General features: G+C 46.2%; 2 protein-coding genes across 2 annotated transcripts in view; one reads left to right on the forward strand and one right to left on the reverse strand.

The window, feature by feature from the left end:
- The window catches only part of LOC126273217 (uncharacterized), a 109,375-nt gene extending 101,127 nt beyond the window's left edge, over window positions 1–8,248 (reverse strand). The window contains exon 1 of the mRNA XM_049976761.1: window positions 8,119–8,248. Within this exon, the coding sequence (XP_049832718.1) occupies window positions 8,119–8,248 (130 nt within the window). The remainder of the gene's footprint in view (window positions 1–8,118) is intronic.
- LOC126272861 (transcription factor MafA) lies at window positions 8,144–15,223 on the forward strand. Its single transcript, XM_049976076.1, has 2 exons — window positions 8,144–8,262; window positions 8,741–15,223. The coding sequence occupies exons 1-2, from the start codon at window positions 8,247–8,249 to the stop codon at window positions 9,931–9,933; spliced, it is 1,209 nt and encodes a 402-aa protein (XP_049832033.1). The 5' UTR covers window positions 8,144–8,246; the 3' UTR covers window positions 9,934–15,223.
- The last annotated feature ends 2,053 nt before the right edge of the window (window positions 15,224–17,276 follow it).

Below are 17,276 nucleotides of genomic sequence, written 5' to 3' on the forward strand. Positions count from 1 at the left end.
GTGACTTATGAGGAGTTGGTTCAAATGGCTCTGAGCACTATGGGAGTTAACATCTGCCATCAGTCGCCTAGAACTTAGAACTACTTAAACCTAACTAAGCTAAGGACATCACACACATCCATGCCCGAGACAGGATTCAAACCTGCGACCGTAGCAGTCGTGCGGTTCCAGACTTAAGCGCCTAGAACCGCTAGGCTACTCCGGACGGCTATGAGGAATTGCTGGAGCATGTACCCCATTGTCCTCCCCCCCCCCCCCCCCTCTCTTCCTTACCCACTGCCTGTTCTAGCTGGACGGCTGGTAGGACTTTGAAACTCACGAGTGAATCCTTCCGCTCATTTCATGCAATTCTTTGCAGCCACCCTCCACAGTGACCGACGTGCCAGTACATCAGTTCACTACGTGAGGTCTGGCTAGCAATGATTTATATGTGTCGTTCCTTCGCCTTTCCACTTTGCAGTCACATAACCAACAGTACCCCTGGGCAGCTCGAGAAGCGTTTGAAATATCCCTGACAAATTTGTTACTCAGGTGACATGGACATAGAATGAAAAGTAGACGTTCAAAGTCACTGAAATGTCCTGATCCACCCTTTCTGCTGTTACTGCAATATGTGCAGGCAACATAACGCTCCCTCCCCCCTTTTACAGTGACGATTGCACCTCTTGTGACATCTATTAACGAATTCCGCATTACATAGCGTGTCTCGATACTTCGTATTACGAGGATGGCCCAGAAAGTATCGCGCCGCATGTTTTTTTCTCAGCCAACAACAATGCTACGAATGCGAAATGTTACGTATGTATTATTTGAAGTCTTCTGAGTGAGCGCTCCAAGTTTTCGTTACTTCCGACAGATAGCGTAGCTGCAGAACAGTTTCAAAATGGCGTCTGTAGGTGATGTACATTACAAGCAATGTGCCGTCATTGAATTTCTCACTGCAGAGAAAGAAACTGTGGGGAACATTCACAAACAGTGGTGCAAAGTCTATGGAGCATGTGCTGTCAACACAAGTACAGTTAGTCGCTAGCATGGAGGGTGAGTTCACTAGAAGGCGGTTCGGCGGAACTCTACGATTTGCAGCGGTCGTGGAGACCATCCACGGCTGTCACACCTGACGTGTTGCAGCGAGCTGATGTTATCTTGCGCGAAGACACACGCATTGCGACCCGGCAGTTGGCGCTGCATCTGTGTGGATGCAGTTATCCGCACTCTTGGATATTCAAGGATTGGTACCGACAGGGCACACATGCCCTTATTTCGCGCTGGCGAAAGGCCATGGAGCGGGATGGAGATTACGTGGAAAAATAGGGTGCATTACTTTCTGGGCAACCCTCGTAGATATTGTTTATCAAAGAAAGCAGATGGATTTTGCATCATGCCAGATTATTTGGACACTATGATATGAAAGAAGGAGAAAATACAGAGTTGCTATTCTCAAATTGGTAAAATTAACACAGTGTAGAAGTCACTTTCAAATTCTTCTCTCGAGGGACGCTGGAGTATTGGTCTTTCGTGGGGGCCCCTTTGCAGCAAATATTAATAGAGGACCTAGAAAAGAAAAGGAGCGACTGTTTTTGTAATCCCGTAGCATGAGCGTGGCGTTATGAAGAAGTTCATCAAAGACATGTTACTGACACTGAAGACACACTGGTGTGCAAAACGTAAAGACGAAAATAACTTTTACCTGAAGTTTCACCGCTAAGTAGCATACGTCGGTGAAACGTAAACCACAGAAATAACGCTAGAGTATAGTGCAGAAGGTAACTGAAAGTAAGACGCAAAGAGACGAACAGAAATGGCACTTTTATCAATGTTAATGAATCTGCGACTTATGATGGTCTTCTGGACATTACAAAAGGAGTGACATGGTTCTTAATAGAATGTGTGATCACCGTGGGCGGCAATAAGTGCCCTGCAACGTGCTCCCATGTTGACCACAAAGGTGGTAAGCAATTCCTGTGGTAGGGCGTTCCATTCCTCCACGAACGAGGTTGACAGCTGCTGGATGGTCGCTGGTGCATATTGAAAAGAGATTACTGCGGTACACTTGTATGTGGTACCCGAATAAGGTAATAATACTAACGTAAGCTAAGACGAATCTACTGTATTATAAACGATGTATGTCTCTGGCAGGCTTTATAAAGAAGATCGATGACTGTGCACGGCCACAGAGCCATAGACATTCGTTCTGGTCTGAGATTGTAGTGTTGGAGTAAGAGAGCATTTGGCCTATAGCGGTGGGTAGGCTGTCTGTGAGCGAAAGAGGACAGAGTAAGCAATTTTTATGGTCTGCTCTGTGAAGCCTCCAAGTCTTAGATGTAGTGTAGGAATTACGAGTGCATGTGTTATTGGAGGTGTGGATGCGGAACCAGAAGTCTTCTCGCAAGCATGGTAAAGATGTCAAATATTTATGACTTCCGTTTCGTAGATGTGTTGGGTGATAATTTGCAATTGTTGAGTATCTCCAGAATGTCTGTAAACAAAATTGATGTAAGGCTAGTTAGATATTTCCCTTTTCTAAGGTTTCTAAGTTTGTTAACACAAGTATACGTAATTTGATGATTTGTCCTCATACTTTCTTAGTGAGGTTAGATGTATAAATATAATATTTTGAGAATAAATTAGTGAAAAGCATGTAACTTTTGTGAGTAGTGTAATTTCAATTGTCAGATGTTTTGGAAAGTCGAACTTAACTTCGAATATAATTTCACTATTGAAAAAGTCAATTTTAGTAATTCACCCCAACTGTGAGCTCCATGTCCAGGTCATATGTTTTTGAAAGACACTGAATTTTTCTTAAATGTTTTCGTATATCAGCGAAAAGAATTTCGTGTCAATTTCAAAGTAATACGGAGCATTGCACAGCGCTGAGCCTGTAAGTAGTATACTCAGTGCCTAAGGGGCTGAATGTGTTTTGTAGCGGCTGTATTTCTTTATTGGTATTCGGAGTTGCAGTCATGGATGTAGTTGTTATTGAATTCTTGGGTGCAGAAAAAGAAACAGTGATGAACATCCATAAAAGTTTGTGTGCAGTGTATGGCGATGCTGCGATTGATAAGTGTACAATTGGCAGATGGGTAAAGAAAGTTACAGCCTCAGGAATTGCAGAAACAGAGCTCCATTATTAGCCACGCTCGGGACGTCCTGTTACAGCCACTGCTCCAGACATGCTGAATCGTACAGAAGCCATCAGTGCATCACAGCTCGCAAATGGCTCTACAGTTGTCGGTCGGCATTGGAAGTGCGCCTGCAATGATCGAGTGATCGAGACTCCCGGATATTCAAAAAGGTGCTCACGATGTGTTCCACGAATGCTCATAGCAAAGCACAAGACCCAAAGAAAGGCGATTTCATCTGAATTGGAGCGTTTTGAAACCGATGGAGAGGCCTTTCATTCACGGAACGTTACGGGGGACGAAAGCTGGGTGCACCACTTTGCGCCGGAAACAAAAAGGCAGTCCATGGAGTGGCATCATCCTCATTCACCACAAAAGAAGAAATTCAAGACAACCCCCTCTGCTGGAAAAGTCATGGTGACAGTCTTCTGGGACTGTGATGACGTCATTCTCATGGATGATATGCCAAGAGGGTCAATCATCAATTCAGAGGCATACCTGAGACTCTGAATAAGCGAAAGGACCGTTTCCGACGTGTTCAATCGGACAAGAATCCAGCAAAAATCTCGCTCCAACGCAATAATGCATGCCCACACGTTAGTCGGAGAACCCGGGGACACATCGCCAAACTGGGTTGGACATCATTGCCTCATCCACCCAACAGTCCAGACCTGGCACCCTCGGACTTCCATCTTCTTGGACGGCTTAAAGGTTCTCTACGGGGAACACACTTTGAAGATAACGAGAGTGCCAGTCATGGCTACGCCTACGGGACAAGAGTTTTTCCAGCAGGGTATACATGCTCTTCCACAACGTTAGCGTACGGCCATAGAACGTGATGGAGACTACGTAGACGTGTTGATATATATTGTCACCAAATTCTGACTCTTAACAATAAGTACGTTATGAGAAAAAAAATGTGGGGCTTTACTTATTGAACGACCCTCTTACTCTAGCATTCTTTTTAAGGTCCAAGTTTCAAAAGCTACTTAAGTACTTTGCGGCGTTACATCACGCGGAAAGTTACTTGCCTCCTTAAATTTTACAAAACGGTGTATACTACATATCACAGGTCATACACAAATCAGCGACAATACATTTGCAGGCGAAAATACATCACAAGCAACGTAACAAATATGATTGTCATGTTAAAAGAACTTCGCAGCAGGAGGCTATCGTATACAGGGTGTTCCAGGAGGAATGGTCAACACTCAGGGATGTGATGGATCGATTATTCAAAGCACAAAGTCCAGTAAACGTGGGCTCACGCATACCTCAAGAGCTACTAGCACTTCATCTTCGATAATGTGAAACATCTCCCTGCTAGTGAACAAGTGCTCATAGCTCTTGAGGAATGCATTTTAGGGCCCATGTTTAGTAGAGGTTTTTGCTTTGAATGATCATTCCTCTCATATCGCTGAATGTTGAACATTCCTCCTGGAACAAACTGCATGCAAGATTATGGAGACAAAAGCTACTCTAACAAGCGCCTTCATTGTTTGTTTTCTACATTCGATCGCAATTATTGTCATTCGTACCGAAGTTGGCATTCCGCACACGAGTATGTTGCCTCATTTGAAGATTGTTAACCGGCGGTTTACCTAGGTATGATATGCAACCAGTCGCTTTGTAAATCTGATACGATTTATTGTACCATTAACTGGCTTTGGTGCCACTACAGATTCGTTATCGGATGGATGTCTAACAGGAACGTTATTGTCTGGGCCTAGGTTCTTGGTGCTGGTGCAGAAAACGGAAATTTAGGCGTGAGTTAAAGAAATGTTTTAAAAAATGGTTAAAATGGCTCTGAGCACTATGGGACTTAACATCGGAGGTCATCAGTCCCCTAGAATGTAGAACTATTTAAAGCTAATTAACCTAAGGACACCACACACATCCATGCCCGAGGCAGGATTCGAACCTGCGACCGTAGCTGTCGCGCTGATCCAGACTGGAGCGCCTAGAACCGCTCGGCTATTCCGGCCGGTGGAAATGTTCAAGAAGACATGTTTCTCATTTGCATAATGTATTTTTATGCAGCCTTTACACAGACACACACAATATTTTACGTTCAGTGCCTGCTTACCAGAAAACCAAATACATCTAAATACTCTCTCTCTCTCTCTCTCTCTCTCTCTCTCTCTCTGTCTCTGTCTCTCTCTCTCTCTCTCTCTCTCTCTCTCTCTCGGTGTGTGTGTGTGTATTTGTGTGTGTGTGTGTGTGTGTGTGTGTGTGTGTGTGTGTGTGTGTCTGCGTGGGCGTGCATGCGTGTAAGCTAGCTAAAACGTACATTGTCGAAATGAATTTCTCAAGAATACCAAGACGCCGTGCCATGTATATATCTTAAAACATTACGTTATTTTCGTTTCGTAAACATTTCGTTGAGTTTTGCCTAAATTTCAGTCCTTTCTGCCAACAGAATGACCATAGACGCAAACTGCATTTAATACGAGGAACAGCACATCCGTAAGCTGCGCGGCACATCTTGGGGCTCCACAGCAAACACACAGCAGTTCGGTAGAGTAGTTCTGCGCCCCTGTCCAGAGTAGCAGTCAGCTTATGAACAAAGTTAATACGGCCCTAAATGCCAGCATGCGCAGTATCAGCGGCGCAGTGAAATCCGCCCCTACCGCGTGGCTGTCGCCCTTGAGCCACAGACGTCGTAAAACAGCTCCACAAGACTAACCTTCTGCTACTCATTCATAATGCCATGGCTGACCTGGACTGCTGAAGGCCGCAATCGAGAGAACAAGCACTGGTCGCAGCTAAAGAACTTATAACGAAATCAAACTTGGACGTTCACAGTGTCTGGAAACAACACTGGCACGAGAACCGCACAACACAATGTCAAAGGTTCAGGGTCACAAAGAAGCCAACTGGTATCAAACATTCTCGCAAAGTGTAGATGACACTAAACCGAATATGCGCTGGTCATGGCGGAGGTGCCAGCGTCCTCTACAAATGCAGAATGTGACTACCGAGCAGAAAGTCTAACATCCCGACTCATAGTGGAAGCACGTGCAGACTGCGTGTGGAAGGGACTATTAATCAATTTCCTTGCAGCAACAGATGAAGGGAGTGATTATATCAGTGGATGTTAATATGTGACTAAGTTGGCTACATAACGTGTATATGTGCACATGAAGTAGCCCATGCTGACTTAACTATTATACTAATATATATGTCTTACGATGCACGCCATACGATAAATGAATAAAAAAAATACGTACGTAAATTGCCAATTGAAATCCGAATGTTTGTATTGCTGGCTGTTCTACAGAAACAAATTGCATAAAATTTATTTTGTTGGTAGTTCACCAAAGCTGCTTTCTTATATGTTTTTTATTAATTGGTAGAGGTTTCACGCATGGCTCATTTTCAAGCGGTACCTCAATATAATCAATCTATTAGCAGTACAACATTATGTACGTTTGTTTTGTTGAATTTGTGCATGATTGTTACATTGTCGACCTATGTGTAAGAGATATAGTTTACTTTTAAATTTTTATCTTTGACGAAAATCGATTGATGTTCTAATATTTAAAACTCTCTTTTGTTCTGAATCGTCTGTGACCTAAAACAACTGTGTCGATGTTCTCAACGTATTTCTTTTTATTTATGCGTTCTGTTTGTTCGTTTGGAGTGACTTTTGAGTCTTTTTGCAAATGTGTGTAGCTTTCTGTTTCCTACATGATGCTCGTATACAATTAGCTTCCTTTTTCGGCTCGGTAAAGAACGGAAAGAGCAGTGGGTAGAGTTTTTATTTTCTCTAAGCTCCATACTAAATGTGGATATGTTTTTTCACTCCATTTTACACAATTATTTCTTTTTTTATATCGTGTAGTAAATTTTCTTCCTGTTTGTCTTCTGCAGAACATGGCACATTTATTGCATATCATTTTCTGTATTCCTGACTAGTCGTATATCTGAGGTTTATTTGTTCCGCGTATTACCTTAGATCCTAGTTCAACTTCTGTATAGAAACTAATTTTTGTAGTATTGCGAAATGCGTAATTTATTTTACAAGAAATGTTTCCCATATATGGTAGTGTAAAAATATTTTTGTTTCTTCGTTCTATCTACTTTCGCTAATTTTATTTCTCATTTCTGTTTTTTATTAACTACATTAGGATTGTAGCCATTATTTGGAGCCGCAGTTTTAACTTTTAACTGTATCTGATTGTGTCTTCTTGTTTTCTGTAGTGAGGGGAACTCTAATCATACGATGTATCATATCGTGAAAATATTCTGTTTTATATGCCAGTAGGTGACATGGGGAGTTGTGCGTCATAAAGTCGCTTCTGTCTGTTTTACGAAATACGTCAGATTTATGGATACGATTATCATTAGCTTTTTTTTATATCTAAGATGTTCATGCTACTGTCTCTTCCATATACAGTGATAAATTTGGCGCTGTTATGCATGCTCTCCACATGCTGAAGACATTGTTGATTTCGTCAGTATTTCCATTAAAGAGTAGGAGGATATTATCCACATTTCAGTGGAGTAATTAGAGAGCATGTTATTAAACGTAGAAATGAGGTGCGACAACAGTGTGTTGTCTCGAAAAGCCGTAGGTAAGAAAATATGTCTAACTGTCCGTCCGAGGGTTATACGAGCCCTCGTTGGTTGTAATGGAAATCCACATTCTTTTCAGAGCGTCCGCATGCACCTGTTCTCTGTCGATGGCGGTCGCGTAACTGGTGATCGCGAAACGTACGGTCCATGGGCGGAGGAAGCGAGCGGGTGTGAAGGGGCGTAAAAATCGTGGCGTAACCGAGTGATGGACGAATTGTGGGGGCTATTGGATGTAATTTATTTCGTTCTATTTTTTCCGAGTATTTTGAAAGGAACTGATGTCGGACCGAGACAGGGTCCGGCGCGCAGAATGTGGGCGGTCGCAGAGCGCGTCGACTTCCGGCCGGCGGTGGCGGTGGTGGGGGACGGTGGGCGTGGCCCCGGCGGAGCCGGCCAAAGGGAGCGCGGCTCGCCCCCCCACCCCGGGCGGCGCGACCCGCGCATAAAACGGCGCGGCGGGCTGCGCGCGCGACCACGACGCCGAGGCGACGACGGCCGAGCAGCGCCGAGCAGACGCACCAGCAGTCGCCAGTCGCCGCCCGGCGGGACATGACGCAGGACACACGTAAGTCGCGGCTGGCCGGCGCGGAGTGCGACTGGGGGTATGCGGCAGCGGGCTAAGTAGCACGCGGGTTCTAGGCTAGGGTCACAGGGACAGTGAAGCTGAAGGTCTGGTAGTGTTCTCTACAGTAACTGTAGGGAGTGACAATGTAGTAGTTAAGGTGCAATTAAGACTGTTCAGAGTCGAGACGCTATTCGGGGCGATTTTGCTACGGAGTGGTCTTTTTGTTGGCGCCGGTTGGGGTCATCTTACCTAGTCGGGCCGTTTTTGGGGGATCAGCCGCTACTGCCGCGTACGAGAGTGGTGGGTGGAAAATTAGGGGCAGACACGGTGCGGTACGCGAAAGAGGCAGCGGCCTTGCGCCGCGCCGAAGCCCACGCTGGGGAAGACTCGCGCCGTGAGCAGGTGGGGGCGGAGGTGGAGGCGGAGACGCAGCGCTCGCGGTCGCGCTCGCCTGAAGCCTTGGGCGGCGTGCTTGCAGGAGCAGCCATGGAGGCGGACGACTCGGACCTGGCGGGCCAGTACCTGCAGCAGTTCGAGCTGGACCGGCTGGAGGGCGCCGTGAAGCGCGAGCAGGGCGCGGGCGCCGAGACGCCGCCCCCGCCGCCCCCGCCGCAGCAGCAGCAGCGCCTGCCGTCGATGCCGTTGCTGCAGCCGTCGCCGCCGCACCACCTGCTGACGCCGCCGGGAGAGGACGCGCACCCGCTGTACGGCGCGGGCCAGCAACACGCGGGCGTGCTGGTGAAGGCGGTGGCGCAGCACGGGCACGGCGGCGAGCCGGGGCTGGTGGCGCTGCAGCACCCGGGCACGCCGCCCGACACGCCGCCCGTGAGCGCGTCGCCCCCGCACTACGCCGCCGCCGCCGCCGCCGCCGCCGTGGCCGCGGCAGGCGCGCTCGCCGACGACATGGGCTGGTTCCCGCAGTCGGCCGTGCGCTACCTGGCGCCCGAGCCGCTCGACCTGCGGCCCAACTGCGCCGCCGACAACATGATGGAGCCGCAGGGCGCGCCGGTGCTCGCCGCCGCCGGCTGGGCGCCGGGCGCCACCTCCGTCATCGCGGGTGGCTGCCGCAAGCTGCTGGCCGAGTACGCGCCGCACCACCACCACCACCACCACCACCACCACGGGCACCACCACGGCGAGGAGCAGGTGCCGGTGCGGCCACTGGGCGCCGGCTCGGTGTCGCCCGCGGCGCACCACCACCACCAGCCGCAGCACCACCACCACCAGCAGCACCACCACGAGCTGGCGCCGCCGCCGCCGCCGCAGCCGCAGTACGCCGCCTCCACCGCCTCCTCCACCGAGGACATCCTCAACGACGACGCGCTCATGTCGCTGTCAGTGCGCGAGCTCAACAAGAAGCTGCACGGCTACCCGCGCGAGGAGGTGGTGCGCCTAAAGCAGAAGCGGCGCACGCTCAAGAACCGCGGCTACGCGCAGAACTGCCGCAGCAAGCGGCTGCAGCAGCGCCAGGAGCTCGAGGTGACCAACCGCACGCTGGTGGCCGAGCTGCAGCGCCTCAAGGTGGAGCTGGCGCGCGTCACGCAGGAGCGAGACCTGTACAAGCAGCGCCTCGAGCAGCAGCTGCGCCACGCCGCCCCCGCGCCGCCCCCGCGCGCCGACGCCGCCTCGGCCGCCTCGCCGGCCGCCGCCGCCGCCGACTTCTACATGTGACGTCAGCGAGCGGCGCGGGCCGCCTGGTCCTGAGGCGCCGCCGCCACGACGCCGCCTCCCGACGCGTCTCTCCGTTAGGAGTGCCGGAAACGGTAAACAGTGGTCTCCAGGTGTGGCCCCTGCTTCTCTGCAGCCTCCGCATTACTGAGGGCGGGACGGAGTTCCCAGTGGACGAGGTCGAGTGATCCCCTCTTCCGATTCCCTGTCAGCTGCCGCGAGATTCACGCACCAAACCTCTCTGCCCGCGTAAGCAGTAGCTTACTACCCCTCCGAAGCCGTAATTTCGGATACCCGTAAATTCTAAGTGACTGATGACATTCCCTCGGCGTGACTGTCTAGAGGCCATTCGAACTGAGCTTTCGTCCCTGTGCACAGTGGTTTGAAATCGGACTTCGTAACCTGTCAGCTTCACTAGAGTCCACCGAGAAAATATTAACTGCTGTCGCACCACCAAATGAATGCGGCAACGATCGTTGTCGCAATATTGTGGCAATATATGGGGTCCTTGAAGCGGTTATGTCCTAAAAAAAACATACCGTCTACTTTTTGCGATTCTCAGTACACGTGAGTAGTCGGCTCTTCGTCTCTGTCAGCCACGACTACGCCACCTCCGATGCACCCCTGTGAGGCTGCTCTCGTTAGGTGTGCGCGACACGGTAAAGAGTAGTCTCCAGAAGGTATCCCCTCTGCTGTCCAGAGGCCGCTCTGACATTCGCGCTACCTCACGGAGGGCGGAAAACGGTTCTGACTGAACGACATCAACTGAACTGACATCAACTCATCTCGGCTACTTCCCTGTCGCCTTGCCGAGAATTTCGTGCGCCGTCAGCCCTCTCCAAAACTCTACCTACGTACACAACAGTTTTACATCCCTCTAAAGCTCTCACTTGGGACAGCCATAACTTCGAAGTTTTCAATGATATTCTACATTACTCTAGAATAGGGACACTGCTTGCGGTCAAGAAACTGATACAGCGTTTTGGAACAGAAGTTGTACCAGATCCTATTTTTTTCTATTTTATTTATTTATGTTTCAATTTTTTGCGACTAGTTTTCCGTGTCGCTGCAACATCATCGTCAAGCACTCTTTTTTATACTCAGCCTAGCTTTCGAGCAGCTCAACAATTTGGCTGTGTACGTGAATGAACACTTTAGAATGGGGTAGCTGCGACACCGAATCTGTTCACGTTGTTTGTTGATATGGCACCCTCAAAGAGGTTGGCTCCTAGAAGACATTGTGCCTAGGTAGCAGGGTTCTCAGTTCACGTGAGTAGTCGGTCTTCCGTCTCTGTTACTTCCTTGTCGGCTGCCCCAAGGTTCATACACGATTTACTTTCTTCATACTTTGGGCCCCGTGAAAAATGTTTTGTATTCCTCGAATTACATTTCCGCTTTCCACTGTATTTACTGACTGTTTTGCAGTATCGACTAATTTCGACTATTACGGCATTCCGAAGTGGCGGTCTGACGTGCCCACGCACATGCCAACAAGCTCATCAGACATATGCCGGGCAAACATAAACCTTGCTGTTAAATAAATTATCTAAATGACTATGTTGTCCGCCGTATAGCTGGAGAACTCGGGGGCCTGCCCTTGTGTACGTCAACTGCCGCTTCAAAACGGCGTAACAGCCGATATTGGTCAACAGAGCAAAATAAACAATAACTACAATCGAAAGCGAAATTTTTTTTTTTGAAAAATTTTGCAGAGCTGTGGAACCTATCCGAAGGAAACTCATTATTTACATGCGAAAGTTGTTTGGGTGTAATCAGGCATGATTGGTAGACGATGCGTCATGAGAAGACGGGAGTGAACCACCTGTCCATACGCTAAGACAGAATGGAGGGAAATCTGGTGAGACTCCTCTTGCAGTTTGTGAACATGGCAACACAGCACATTGCCACCAGCTGCAGCCAACCTGGCGGGTCCTTTTACGCAGTTCTTGTGACTTCTTCTTTACCAACAAATTTGTTCACAGTTACCAAATACTCATCGATCATTACGCGCCGTAGTTATCCTTCTTTGCACGTAGTCTCGGACGTGTTATACTGGACGCTTTCTGTTTTGTTAATGAGCGAAAAGCAGATCTTCCAGAAACATTCGCTGGCGAGGATGGCAGCGCCACATAACACAATTCAGATATCGCAAAACGAAATCAATGAGCCACTATTTTCGTCTAGAAACGTGCCGAATGTTTCTTGGAAATCGTTATCTTACAACTAGACGTTGTGTCAACATTCTCAGCGGCTGGCTTCATGTAAAAAAATCATTGTCTTGATCTCTTTACGACTGTTGAAATGCACGGAGTTGTAACGGGGAAAGAAGTTGAAAACATAAGACAACACGTAACGAAATTTTAGGCTGTAAGTAGCTACAGACACTCGGAGAAAGTATGGAGAGTTTGCTGTTAATAAGACTGCGGAAGCAGTGCTTCTAAGTGCCCGTTGGAATTAAGATTTCACTTCTGCACACAATATTTCGACTGACTTGGAAAGTATTCCGGACGGAAGGGGGCCAACTCTGACCAAGCAGCTCTGACGGAGCTACGGGGACGACCGATGCTGAGCTTCCAGTGGAACACGTATCCAGTTCTTTGCTAATATGTTATAAAAATAAGGGAATTAATCTTTCATTCCCTCACTTCCAGTCTTCTTCGTCTCCTTCGGTCTGCCTATCAGATTCTCTCTCTCAAGGAAGGCTAAAAGCTCGTAGCACTTCGTTGCCTACAGTAGAAATACTGTACGCAAAATTAGCATCGTCAACTAGATTGAACATCTGATAAGCAAGCGTCTATTTACTTAGAAGTCTGTCCACCGTTTCAACAGCTTTTTACGCAGCTAGCTCTTCGTAAATGCGCAGCATGGGCGATTGCCTTTTCATTGCGTGGATGCGCGTACGTACATAACTACAGAGTCTAGTAACCTGCTGCAAGTCGTCGACAAATCTGTTTGCAAAGAAGAACTCGTTCGCATTTTGTGATATGGCCTCCGGAATTTTCGTCGCCTCAAAGCACTAAGTACATTCTTGGCAGTGAATATATTCTTGCTATTTGGCGAAACGGAAACACGTGGAAGTCTTAACAGTTTTATAACATCTTAGAAGCTTCATACGTAAAAAAATTTCAAAATTCTCGTTCACCGAAGACTTTAGTGCCACTAAAGAAACAGGTGAACAAATTTGTAAAGCGCGTGTTGTTTACAGAGAGCCTCTCTTGTTAATAATAACAATAAAAAAGATAACAAATTTACCAAATTCCACGTTACCTGTGGCCTCACTCCAGTCTCTTTCGTAAATTGATGACTTCACTCAAAATTTTCTTTCGGAAGAAAGCTACAGCCCCAAAGTGGAGCTTTCATGGAGAAATTCAATATGTTTAGATTCTTTAGGACTTGAACAAATTGGTATTATTATTACTTCAGAATTTTGTTGTTTTCGCTACGGCACAAAACCGCACCTTTTCTTCCCAGCGATACTGCTAGATTACGAAACAGTTTCATTTCTCAATATACTCACGAGAGCAGCGGTTGGTCTTGATTGCCAACTTTCACACTCCTGTACCTTCAGATCACTACTCATTTGTCAAGAGTCACAGCACAATCAAAGAAATGGAGAACGATTTTATAACTTTTTTTCTCTTTTTGTTCCGTGTGGTGTGTAGGCTTTCAGGCGTACAAAGCTGCAGGTGCTACATAGCTCCTAAAGGCCACACTTTTTTCGGAAGACATTGCAAACTGCAATTATCCACCATGAAAACAAAATGCAATTATCCAATCTAGGTGAGACACTTTCCTCTCTCTCTCATGTACTTGAGCCCACTACTCACGTGTCAAGAGTCAGCAGTATAATAAAAGTGGTGCGGAAAAATCTATTACGTTTGTTGCATCTGGCTCGGTAGCTTCAGGGATTGGGAGCAACAAATGCAAGGAGCCTCTTAAAATTCGTACGTTTTCAGAAGCTGTTGGAATGTGCGCTGCCCACACTGAAAGCAAAAGACCTTTTCTCATCCCAGTTCTGGCGGACAGAATAAGAAAGGCAGCTATTACCCTACCATGAGAGGGGTGCGTGATTCTCGGGTCAGTTGTGTCTTCACACTTTGCATTTCGCCCCTCCCTCGTAGCGGGTTGTCTCGTAAGAGAGCCAGTGGCCACAGTGAGCTTTCGCGAACTGGAGGACTTTCACCCTGGGGGCCGCCCGGTCGCTGATTTCAGTGACGGATATAGAGGCACGGACGCGAGCGTGTGAAGTGACGCATCTCACCACTGCTGGTGAACGAGGACTTTGAGACACAGTGTATATCAGATATTACGGGTTCGAACATTTCTACTACTGGAACTTCTTTAGATTTTTAAAGAGGCAGTATCTTGAACTGTATTTTTAACACACACTGCTTTATCCCTGTGAGAGAATAATGTACTTAATTTCCAGTTGCAATAGGTGTTGCGATTTCAAGTCCAAAACTCACTTCTTCCTTTACTTAGACGGGTTTAGCTACAATATCTTTGTTCGACGTCTGTTTGCTTAGTTCAGAGAGATTGTACGGATGTAGATCTCGTTAATGGAGTACTTGGGACCGAATGAGTGTATCAGTATATGATCTGAGACCTTGAGAACTGGAACGTACTTTGTAGATTCTAAGGCGCTACAGAATAACGTGATAGTTGTCGGCATGCACTTTTCATTGTCTGATTACTGGAGTAAGTAATATAATGAGTCACATCTACAAAGTTATCCACTTTTACAATCCCTAGATATAGTGTAAGGAATCGAACACATCTTTCCTTTGTAATCGACAGATATTTACTTTACTATGCGATTTTGAAAAATGCAACTGTACTGAAAAGAAAACTTTTTATTTAAGACTTGCAGTAATTTTCAGCTGAATGGTGTAGAAGAAGTACGTAGGCGAAAGTTAAGTTGTTCTGTGAACTTTGCGTTTCTTTTTGTTCAGTTGTGAAGCATTATCGCTCTGATTTTTCAGGTTGTCTCCAAACAGCAAAACCATTTAAACAATATTTTCAATATCGTTTTTGAAATACAGAAGTTACCAACCTCGGTTCCATATTCCATTTTTGTGCGATTGAACTGTGTCATTAATACTAGAGTTTGGGAAAGACTGTGCCCCCTGCATACATCTTCTGGAAGACAACATTCCGGACCACGGATGTAAGTGAGGGTGCTTAATCTTGTACATATGAGATCATGGTTGTGTTTCAAATTATTATATGTTAAATACCTTGAGAATGATCTAATGTAAATACAAAGTAATAAAAGTATTTGCTTAAAATACAAGCGTGTTCCTTGTAGTGGCTCACTTCCGCTACTGTACCACTTCTTCTCAACACTGCAAGTCAGTCGCATATGGAATTCGCCGAAATGATAAATTGCTGGGCAAGAAACAATAGTCCTTCAGACATGGTCTGGGTGAAGAATACGAGTATTGGCTGCCATATTTCTACCTGTATACACACAGGTTTTTTCAGTATTGTACATAAATTAGGCTACTTTCGTTGAACCGTGGTAAGTGTAGAAATGTTGACGCCTTCTTCGATGCCATCGACTTTGTACACCTTGAGTCACTACTGACTGTATTACAGCTTCTGTTACTGCGAAACTATAGAGCTCGCTTTGGTACCGTCAGTCGCTTGCCTTGAGGTTCCAGCGCTTCATGTTTACGGCGTTTTGTGTCGCCACTGGAAACATTTCCTGTTTGTTCCTTTGTCGCGCGACCTGGAAACACGTTCTCCCGGCTGCCTTGAGACCGATTGTCAGTGGCTTCTAATCATCCAGGTTTACGTTCAGCATTACCACTAATAGTCTGCCTCATTTCTCAGCAAGTAGGCTACGCAATAATGTCAAAACATGATTTTATTCAATCTACCCATCGAAATATCGCGTTTGTCACGTAGCCACTGCCATCTGCACATACGTACGGGCAGTATTTCACCGACAGAACATGTTTAGTCTACCATGGTTCTGCACTGGAAACTTAGCAAGTATCATCATATAGAGCTATCATAGAAGTAACGTAACAACCATTTGCATCATCTTTAGTGCTTTCTAATTCACTGTTTTGTTGTTGTTTTACGTTAGCGAGTTTTGTGGCGACGACAAATCCAAGAATCCAGAGGCAGTGCTACCGACTGTTAATGCTTTATTACAAAAGTTCTAAGTATTTTTCGCTGATATAAAAATAGGCTAGCAACTTTTAAAATAAAGCATGAAGTTATTTTTATAACAACTATTATACTCGTATTTTCTTGCATTAACGATGTTTAGATAAATATTTTCTTTTCCTCTCACACAGTCAGTTACCTAACTAGCACTATAAGACTACAGACGAATTCAGTTTTATTTATGTTACTAAATTAAGTATTTGCTAACTAGGTTAACTGACCTGCCTTTAATCACTGCTGTGGGTGCAGACAGAGATACACACAGCTGTAAGTGTTAATAAAAGTAATAATTGCTATTAGTGTTGCACTCACCATATCGTTCTTCTGAAAACTACAAATTAACTGTAAAAAGTCGCAATTTATTTTATTTCCGCTACTCGTTTCATGAGCACGATTTACGTGAAGTAATCAGTCGTATGTACGTTGAGTGTACGACTTTGGTGTACCCTGCCGCACAGTTCAACAGCAGAATACAATTATGTTGGAGATTTAAAACTCTGAAACGCGTAGTCGAAATAAAATAAATTGTGGCTGTTAACAGTAGTTTAAAATGATATCAGTAACAGTCACGGTAAAATTTGATCTAAAACGTTCCCATTAAACTTAAAAATATCGACCCTCTTGTTTCTGTGTTGTCGCTGTGGCCTTCAATCCGATGGCTGATTTGATGCACCTCTCCGAGCGAGTCTATCCTGTGCAAATCTCTGCATCTCTTAATAACAGCTGTATCCTACATCTATTGGAAACTGCTTACTGTATCATGCCTTGATCCCCCTTTACTATTTTTATCCCCTTCACTTCCATTACCAAACCGATAGTACGTCTGGATGCGGCCTATTAGCTTCCTTCTTTTAGTTAAGTTGAGCCACAAATTTCTTTTTTCGCTAATTCGATTTAGTACCTCCTCATTAATTATTCTATCTACCCACCTAATCTTCAGCATTACTCTGTAGTGTCGTATACCAAAACCTAGTATTCTCTTCTCCATTAATCAAAATGGTTCAAATGGCTCTGAGCACTATGGAGTTCATCAGTCCCCTAGAACTTAGAACTACTTAAACCTAACTAACCTAAGGACATCACACACATCCATGCCCGAAGCAGGATTCGAACCTGCGACCACAGCGGTCGCTGCGGCTCCAGACTGTAGCGCGTAGAACCGCTCGGCC

This window comes from Schistocerca gregaria, chromosome 5, assembly GCF_023897955.1.
Source record: "Schistocerca gregaria isolate iqSchGreg1 chromosome 5, iqSchGreg1.2, whole genome shotgun sequence".
Lineage (NCBI taxonomy): Eukaryota > Metazoa > Arthropoda > Insecta > Orthoptera > Acrididae > Schistocerca > Schistocerca gregaria.